This window comes from Drosophila pseudoobscura, chromosome 5, assembly GCF_009870125.1.
Source record: "Drosophila pseudoobscura strain MV-25-SWS-2005 chromosome 5, UCI_Dpse_MV25, whole genome shotgun sequence".
NCBI classification, from domain to species: domain Eukaryota; kingdom Metazoa; phylum Arthropoda; class Insecta; order Diptera; family Drosophilidae; genus Drosophila; species Drosophila pseudoobscura.
The window spans coordinates 304,744-314,630 of record NC_046682.1 but is presented as its reverse complement, the minus strand read 5'-3'; the positions used below and the strand labels follow the sequence as shown (position 1 = coordinate 314,630).

General features: G+C 36.8%; 1 protein-coding gene across 4 annotated transcripts in view; it reads right to left on the bottom strand.

Annotated features, from left to right (window-relative positions):
- Window positions 1-945: 945 nt before the first annotated feature.
- The window catches only part of kl-2 (dynein heavy chain 2, axonemal kl-2), a 28,353-nt gene continuing 19,411 nt past the window's right edge, over window positions 946-9,887 (bottom strand). For 3 of the 4 annotated variants that reach the window (XM_033381315.1, XM_033381317.1, XM_033381316.1), the window contains 5 exons: window positions 3,824-7,905; window positions 3,659-3,763; window positions 2,167-3,109; window positions 1,615-2,108; window positions 946-1,541 (listed from right to left, as the gene is read on the bottom strand). In XM_033381315.1, the coding sequence (XP_033237206.1) occupies window positions 994-1,541; window positions 1,615-2,108; window positions 2,167-3,109; window positions 3,659-3,763; window positions 3,824-7,905 (6,172 nt within the window). In that variant the 3' untranslated portion in view covers window positions 946-993. Of the gene's footprint in view, window positions 1,542-1,614; window positions 2,119-2,166; window positions 3,110-3,658; window positions 3,764-3,823; window positions 7,906-9,887 lie in introns of those variants that run through there. The other variant, XM_033381318.1, reaches the window with a different exon arrangement.

Genomic DNA, 9,887 nt, shown 5'->3' with positions numbered 1-9,887 from the left:
AGTTACCCGAGCAATTACGGGACACTGGTAGATTAGCACTCACGCCGCTTTCATCCCCCACTCCCCGGTTATCGCCTTAACCTAACCTAACCATACATACAAATATTAATTTAACTCCACCAACAACTTCCTATTCTCTATATTTTGTATTGTTTCTGGTGTACTTTTGTCTTTTTCTGGTCTTCAACGATTGGAAATTTAAAAAAGGATTGGAAATATGTGGACATTTTTTTTATGATTATTCATTGTTGCTTATACTTATACTATTATACTAAGAGCATGAGAGGAGTGTGCTGGAAGAGGAGAAGGTATCGGGCTACACATGGTAGTGGATCCCAAGATATGGGATGCAAGCACTAAGTCTGCCGTTACAATAATGCGGGTGTTTCGGAAAGCTGAGAGGGCAAGAATGAATGGTTGTGCGAAGCAATGCGGTTGTATCGCACATCTATTCCCCATTATCCCACCAACAAAACACTGTCTTATACCCTACTAATTTGTTAATATTAGTATGCTTAGTAGAGGAAATAAACTAATGGAATATAAAAATAAAATAATATATTCAAAATGTGATATGCATCTCTATTTCATATTATTAACATATAAGCTGATATTAGCTGCGAATTTCGTTTTAATATCGAGCCTTTCTTTCTGTGTAGAAAAAAGGCAACAAATAAAAGAGACAGGAAACTTCAAAAAACCCTGCTATTTCTTCGGCAAAAAGTGAATTCTATGCGGACCTACCACAACATCACCTTAGTTATTGTTTACATTTACCATTGGCACTATTGTAAGATGTTAGTCCGCTGCACGAAGTTTACGAACAGTATTATAGATGAACATTTACCGGCGAATTTCGATTTGATATCGAGCTACTTTTTTTGTGTGGCATGTTCTTGAAGAGATCAAATTCTCTGTCCTCCCTCTCCCATACATATATTCTTGTATTTTGTGTTACTTATTTATTTAAAATACTGAAACACATTTATATAATTAGTTAACTAGGCTTAATAATATAGCTGTACTTCGCTTTATCCAATGATCAGCTGTCTCACTACCGGACTTCAAATCTACGGCTATAACAAAGGATCCAGATCGTATTGGATAATAATAGGCTGGGCACTGGTAAATTCCCCTTGAGCGCTTTTTAAGGTTTTCGACTGGTTTAAAGTGTATTACGGGTAAAGGGCTGATCAATTCCATGGGAAGTGGATCTTGCAGGCATTGATTTTTCCTGAGCCATCCAGCACCCTCCAGAAACAAATTACGTATATACACGCCACCTCCTTCACGAATAATACGAGCGGCAGCTGCATCTTCTTCAACAAATACATAAAACTCCCAAGACAATTCATCAATAGGCGTCTTGGTAGAACGAGCTGAAGTTTGTAATACTGCCGTAACAAATCCAGTAGGAAAAGTATAGGCTGCTAGCCAAAAAAGAGTTGGTGAGCGGAGCGTTTTTGCCCATGTGTTGAAGTGGGCAACACGAAGAGTTAAATCCCGTGCCCAAGCAGCTAATGGCTTTAGAGAACTGTAAGCTGTGTAAATCAACGTTGTTTAAATTTAATATTTTTTATTTATAGATTAAAGCTACTTTATTGTATGTTTTACCTTTTAACCATTGTAATGGAACTCGGCCCTCAGCCACCGCCATATATATATCCTCCAAGTCAGAGCTCATTACTACCAATCCCTGTATTCCCCTCCGTAAATCACGCAAATGTGTGCACATTTCTCGTAGAAGTGTATTATAGCGTTCAATTTCCTGAAGTAATACCACTTCTAGGGGAGTTCGATTTATTCCAATTATCTTAGCAGTTTGTTCATAATTTATCTCATCAGGCGTACTCATTAATATTTCTTTAGCTAGATCAGAAACTTTATCCTCTGCATTGTCGCTACCTTCAGAACCAGCTGTTTGTACTTGCATTGAAAGGAGTGTCTCAAAAAGCATTCGCGTTTCACCTATAAGTGATGCTATATCTGCATTGGAATGCTGACCAAAAGCTTCAGGCTTATCAAAATTAGGAAACATTTGTATTTGGTCTAAGTACGTCTGTACATCACCATCATCAGGTATAAAATAATTTGTTAAAGCGGAAAGCCTGTTAACAACTAAATATTTATGTTTACTATATTATTATGAGGCTAGAGTTTACTTACCGAAACTTTCGAGTATTTAATGCTTGATCGCAGTAGAATTGATTAATATATGTAGTTAGTAGTCGCCGATCCCAATCGTCGGTAACGTGTCCTCCGTAGTTAACACCAGCTATTAGATACTTTAATGCACCCCAAGGCGTCTCTTCATATTCATTTAAATATAAAAGCAGTAATATTTCAGACACTTCAAAGTCTGAGTCATTGAAACTATATATAACATTCCAACCAAGTTGTAAAAATTTTTTGCGCTCGAGCAGTATAGTATGGAAAAAACATAGTGCGAAAAGCAGTTTCTTATATTTACTGGAGTCATTGCATGTATCCATATTAACTTCATTAACATTATTATATAGACGTTTCATATTTGCTTTTATTCCACGAGGCGGCTCTGTCGTCATTTTTATACTTGTTTGAAGAATTGATATGGGGAAGTCTGGATGAGGACTTGAACTAAGCCAAAGTCTAAATTTTTTATGTAATTTCATGGATTGCATTGTAGTTATCATTTTGTCAAGAGTAGGCATCCAACTTAATGCTAAATGGCAGTTTGCTAAGAATACCCAATTTCCATCTCTTATGCCATCCATAATAAGCTTTGTTGCAACAGGAGCTTGACCTTGACCCAAGCTGAGGGAATACATGCGCTGTGCCATTTTAACAGATTCTGATAATGTTATAAGTGATTGTGCAGGATCAACCCCTGCCGATAGTACAAATATAAGTGGTGTTTGAGAAATAGATTCTTCGAAAGTAGCTTTTAGATCGAGAACGGGCGGATCAACATATCGTGGACCAAGCTTAGTAATAATAAATTGAGTCATACAGAACGAAATACGATCTGGTCGTAATGAGCGTAAAACACATATCTTTTGAAAATCGCTGAGCTTATCATTCCACTCACCAACAAGATCCTCTTGTTCTGGAAAGGTCGTCGCGTACCAAGCTATTGAAAAAGCAATATCATAAAAAACTGATCATTCAATGCTCCTTTTTTGCAAACAACATTACGATTTTTTATATTTTCGAACGATATTAAATTGTTGTGCTTTTGAAACTTTTCTATTCCTTTCGACGAAACTTTTTATCGATTAACGGAAATAAAACTTTCTGAACAACACACTTTCTCTTTAATATACTTTTATATTCTAATATCGTTGGAAGTTAGTATCTAATTACTTTAAAATAATTAAAACGGATTTGTTCAATATTTCTTTGTAACTTTTTAACTAATGCCAGTTTATTGAATTCAAATTTGTATCCGTAATATGTTATTTTGGTTTATTTGGCAGCAGTCCAATTTGTGTTGTCTTTACAAATAAATTTATTAAAAATAAAAAACTATACTTTTATTTTTGAAATCGCTCGATCATTCAAAACCGTTTTAAAATAGTAGAATTCTTACGAAGACCGGAGTACGCAATTTTCGAATTCGCAACTTTTGTGATTTGCTATAAAAGGAGCATGGCTTAAATAAAAAGTTTTTATAAAATACCATTCCAAGACTTAACATTCTGCTCGAAGGAATCTATTATGCCATGGAACCCAGAAACTTTATCCAATTCTGTAATATTGTCCCAGTTTTGCTCATTAATCCACCCTATATTTATATAATTCAAGAAGTTAAAAAAATATTATTATTAACGTACGTATTACTCACATGGTGCCGGATTAGGAGCCTGTCCTTGTTTGTCTAAAACTATCCCACCTTTCAATATAAAATCGTACTCGTCTTCCATAAGTTTTCCGGCATTTGAAAGTATTTTTGCTGTCATATGTATTGAAAATAAAAGCTTATGTCTTTCAAAAAGTCCTCGACATGTATTACGATATACCGAGTAAGTATGATAGTCGTTGATATTCTGTATTCGCTCATGTATCAATTGGTTACGTGGACTTCGTTCAATAGAGTGCGTAAAGAGTAAAATATAAGCTGCTAGTGAGAAGACATACATTGGATCAATTTTTGACATGTCCATTAGCACAAAGAATAATATAGCTGCACGTTCTGATGCAGGCTTATATTCTTGACGTGCTGCATCAATTTCTACCTCAGTAACCTCAGCAATAGTAAGAGATTCCTTAACAAGTACAGAAGTTTGGCGTGATTTCTGCAATGTTGAGAAGAGCTCATCATCATCTAATAATGAACCTCGGCTCTCATTAAGTAAACGAAGTATTTCGTTATCAAGATCAATTAAAGTTCGTTTATTGCGTGCTATAGTTAAAACTAGCTCATCTTTTTGTTCTTCTAATGCTGGTTTTTCTTTACGCACTATTATTCCTAATAGCTGTGCTTCTAAGCCATCCTGTTTTAGAGCAAAGTTAACTATAGTGGTTTTAGATGAAGTTTCAGGAGGGTAGTGAGGATTTCCTATCTTTGTTGTTATATAAAACCGAAATTGATCGTTATAGGAAATATACTTGTCGTTAAATTTTATTAATTTTTCCCCACTCTGAATTGTGAAACTTCGACGAAGTATGGGATTAATGGCTTGGTCCAAATTTTCCCCGACATTTTGCAATAAAACTGGTAGCCCTTCTTTAAGTGCTTGTTCCAATTGTCGAATATAATCAGTCATACCAAAGTCAATAATTATAAGCTGATTATGCGCCTCCATATTCTTGATCCAGTTATTCGCTTGCATCTGCGGATCAATAACAAGAGGCCAACGGCTTCCTTGTGATACTATTACACCATTTTCTGTACTTAGGTCATCAGCTGGCAGACCTTGTATATTCCACTCCCGTATGGAAACAGCATCACTAAGAAAAGTTGTTATTTTTAATTCTGATGTGGCAGGTATAAGAAGATCTTTAATTAACTGCGACCACTTGGATAACAAATCTTCGCGGTACTTTGTATCAAATGCCCCTAAATATGACATAAACGCTATAGATAACAAGCAGTCTCCGGGAAGTTTTTCAAATGCAAGATCTAATTGAGAAACCGTATCAATCCAACGCTCTCGTTCACCAGATAATGATTCTACTAAGATAATAGCTCTTTCTAATTGTTTTCGCAAGCGCTCTTCTTTTGCTCGTAATTCATTGAGAAGTTGAGTTTTTTCATTCAATTGCCGATACAGCTCTTCAATGACTGCTTGCAATTCTTCAAGCTTTTTTTTAGCAGCTGCTAACGCTGCTTGTTTTTCTTCAAGTGATCTCATAGCATTATCTAGTTTTTCCTGCTTAGGAGCCACAATTCGATACACTTTCCCATAGTTTTCTATTGCCATTATCCATAGCATCAAAGATTTACAAGCAACTGAAACAACAGCTACCTTATCTGGTTCTAGTTCCGGATTTTTTGTATACATAGCAATTCGCTTAAGAGTTTTATCTGATATGTGGTCACGGTCAAAGTTTTTTAAGTCATTTAGAAATGTTGATTCACTTAACACTTTTTTAGCGTTTTCCCAAGTGGGTTCTTTTCCAAGCAGTATTAAAACTGCTTCCATTACCTTTTCAATTTTCATGGGCGGGCGCCCGTATGATTTGACTTCAGCAATATCTTTTTTATTAAGTGCATCTAATGCCTTTACGGCAGCGTCAATCATTGGCATTACCACTTCTAAGTCGGCACGTGCCGTGGCGGCCAAATCGAGACAAATTACTTCTTCGCGTCTAATTATCACTGCTTCTGCATCTACTTTTTCCTTTTGCTCTGTTGCCTCGGTCTTTTGCACTTCAATCATAGATATAAACTCTTCACATTCTTTAGCAAGTATTTTAACTTGTTCTGAACTAATTTTTAACTCCTCCGACATTAAAGACACTTTTTCCTGCGTTTCGGCAATTTTTGATAAGCCATTACGTAATCTATTGGCTGCCGTAGATACTTCCAATCTTTTTTTTTCAAGGAGCTCCTTGAAACCGCTAACAAGTTGTAAATAATTTGGTGATGTTACGTAATTATACCTCTTAACTTGCAATAGCATCAGGTCTGACATTTTTACTACACTTGAATGAATAATAGAAAATGCGTGTGCGATGTCTCGATGAAGCACACTCTCTGTAGTGATGACTAAGCTTTCACGATGATTTTCATCCTCTTTTCCTGGAACAACAACGTTTAGCTTAAATCCGTGCATAAAATGAGAAGCTACTTCCAAAAGAGCTTCTTGAGGCCATAGTCTGAACCAATTCGGAGTTGTTGAGCTTAACAGAGCAGGATATTGCCTTATAAAGCTTCTGAAATTTTCTCCAATAGGACTAAAGCAGAGTGCTATGTGCATAAAATCGCGTACATTTAACATAAAAAATGAGTACATTGATTCCGTTGTCATTACAATTCCAGCTTTCTTTGCTGGTCGTTCGAGTTCATTTTTTAATTCATCAAACTCATCAGACTTGAAAAGATTTATTTCAGCAGTACTTAACATATTGTTTATTATTTCCAAAAATGAGACTTCAGCTATTTGCTCACTACTAAATACAAAGAGCGTGATACGCTGTTTTATTCCTGTTAACTTATAAAGATTTTTTAAATCTTCACGTAAATCATTTGTTTTATATTTTTTTGTGACCTCAATTTGAAAGATTCCCATTTCTAAAATAAATGCGGCTAGTTTGGCAAGTACTTGTCGGCCTGAGCCACCTATACCCATGTTAAGAACATGTCCACGCGGTTGGGAAATCACTCTCAGTATCCTTACAATATGTTCAATAGCTTCTTTAAAAAAAACTAGATTCATACGTGTCATCGCCGGAAAATTGTTGAACTCATTTAATTGAGTTTTCATATAAACTCGCAAGGAATCAATTTCAAGATCTTCATAGAATCCTTGTGGGTGAACAAAGTCTCCAAAAAGTGGCGGTTGCTTCGAAGGACAAAGACTATGGAAAGTAACTTCAAAATGTTTTCCTAAAGTATCATTAATTGTATTCAGAAACCAAAGATAATCTGTATCGTCAACAAGACGATCGCAAAATACTCGAAAACACTCGTGTATCCATAAACGCAAGAAAAACGATTTTTTTGTTTGTAGTTCCTGTGCACTTCTTAAAAGGCCTTGAAATACTTTTGAGATATCTCGAAGATTAAATAGGTAGTGCGACTTATTTGGTGTTGGCAACATTTTACCAATAACAGCTAAATACAAATAAATAGTACATTGTGTAATCGGAAGCCACATCTCACGAACTTCATTTGAAAAGGACTCTAGTTTCTGTCTAAGCATAGAACCGAAAATTCGAACGACTGTTTCATGAGTGGGAAAAGTTAGATTTATTAAGACAAAGCGGCTTTGAGTACGACTGGAAATCATTTGTCTACCACCACCCGGTGGACCCATAGCTGCCATCAACAGGGTGTTTTGGACATATATTTTTTGCTGTGTTTTGCGATTAAACCAATACTTATAATCAATCCATTGCCGTATTAGCTCTAATGGTGGCTGTGACCCATAAGTATCTTTGGCAGGCATATTGAAGTCATCCATAAAGCATATCATTCTTTTACCACCAATAGGTAAAAATTGTGTTTTGGTACGTTTTTCGGTTCGATTTTCTATTGATTCCTGTAATCCAGCTGCAGTGGTCTGTGCAGACATGTTTACGGAAAGAACGCAGAACTTGTGTTTATCACATGCTTCCATTACACTTACTGCAGTTGATGTTTTCCCCGTGCCAACATTACCAACAAGCATAACAGGATAATCTTCAGATAAAAGTTTTGATACTACATACTCGTAGCGCATGGTATCACCAGTTGGAACAAGGATTTTATAAAATGGACATCTAAAAATATAAGATAATTCAAACCAGTTAGACTAAGAACCATAAAATGGGCGTTACATTTCTGATCAGCGCGGTACCAATAAACGAACTTCATCTAAGAAAATAATTTTCTTTACCTTTGATATTTCATGCTTTGTAAGACGTAAGTAAGAATAACCGCATGTCACTTTGAATAAACGATTAATCACGATAATCTAATCCAACCCCACACCAACTCACACTCCCTACACTTATTGAAAAGCTACCGATAGAACGTGGAAACCCGGGCGAAGTTAAGATGTTTTCCCGCTCGAAAACCATTCTTTACCCGTTATTAAATGCCCGTAGTGCAGTGAAAATACTATACTATCCCAATAATTGTTATAATAACAAGGGGGAACGTTGTGAGTCGCTGTTACGGCCGAAATATTTATACCCGATAATTGATCAGTGGCCACCGTCAGCATTACGGTGCACACAGTGTACGACAAACAGTGAGTGCGAGAGAAGCAGAAAATGAATAATACTGGCCAGGCTGCGTAGCCACTGAAAATTCACTTGTTCCGTCTGGCAATTATAATGTTCTGATCTGACTCTGTATTCTGTAAGATAGGTCATTCTCTATAATTCTCCGTTTTTTGTTTTCTCTTTAAAATTGTGCATGCCGCAGATTTTCTTCCTTTGTTGGGGTGGAAAGGGGCGTGATCAAATTTTGAATCAAACTTCAGTGTAATATCACAGGAGTCTGGATACAAATTTTCGGTGCTCTAGCTCTTATAGTTTCTTAGAACTAGGCGTCAAACATGACGGACGGCCGGGCGGACGCACAGACAGACCTGGCTCAATCGACTCGGCTATTAATGCTGATCGGAAAAACCCCTATACGCAGTATCGGGTATAAAAAGAAACGTTTGCTATAGATGTTGTGAGAGACAAAGTGGGAGGAAAATAGTCAGAAAACATTTTAAACGTAGGTTCCATAATTGCTAGCCATATTTGCTCTAGATCCCAAAATAAAAACCGATGTCACCATTCAATTGTCCACCAAGAAGATTATCACTGGCCTCATTGTCAATTCGACACTATTTTTTCTGCCAAATTTTGGCTGCAGCATTTAATGGGGAAAGAGTTTAAGGAAAAGAAGAAAAATATGCGTCCCATAAATCTCACAAATCAGCCCAATGTGCCATCCATATCTTCCAATCCTTCTTGCACCTAAGCCCGACATCCTTTTTCGAGATTGCATTTGTATTCCACGTAGTTGTATTTACCGAGACCTGGCTAAAACCGGAATTCTTAGTTCCGAAGTGTTTTCAGGTCGGTAAACAACTGTTAGAAAGGATCGTTCGTCACACGTGCAGGAGGGGTTCTGATTGCAGTGGACTCAAACTCCACGTCAGAACACTTCACAGTTTAGGTTCATCAATAACTAAAATTCTTGTGTGTTATTTGTACTTTTCCTGATGGGCAACACATTCCGACTGGCTCATTTTTAAATTTGAGTACATGATAATGCGGGCATTCCTTTTCCAAAGTACCAATAACCACTTTAGAATGAGCATTATATTGATTATCAGGCTCATACTGCAATCCTAGTAATTCTATAAAAACTACCTATACCGATGCAGGATACATTTTTCACAGGACCCTAAAAAGTTTTACAGCTTCGTAAACGGTAAGCGTATAACATCCGCACAACCATCCTCGCTAATGATCAGACAATTTTTTTGCTCTATTTTTACAAACCATCTATTTTCAGACAAGATACTCCGATAAGCCGTCCTTATACACCTTTACCATTTAAGATCAACCGCCTAAGATAGTTACATACGCCCAAAATAATTAAGCAACATAAAGATGTTGAGCAACATTCGCTGCAGCATAGCTTAGGATAATAAACGGAGAGAGAGCCGCAATCTCACATTGATGAAGAACGGTAGTGCCTTTTATTTCTTCTCGTCTCCCCCGCAAGCAGCTCTGGTCCACCCCGCTAGTCCCCCGCG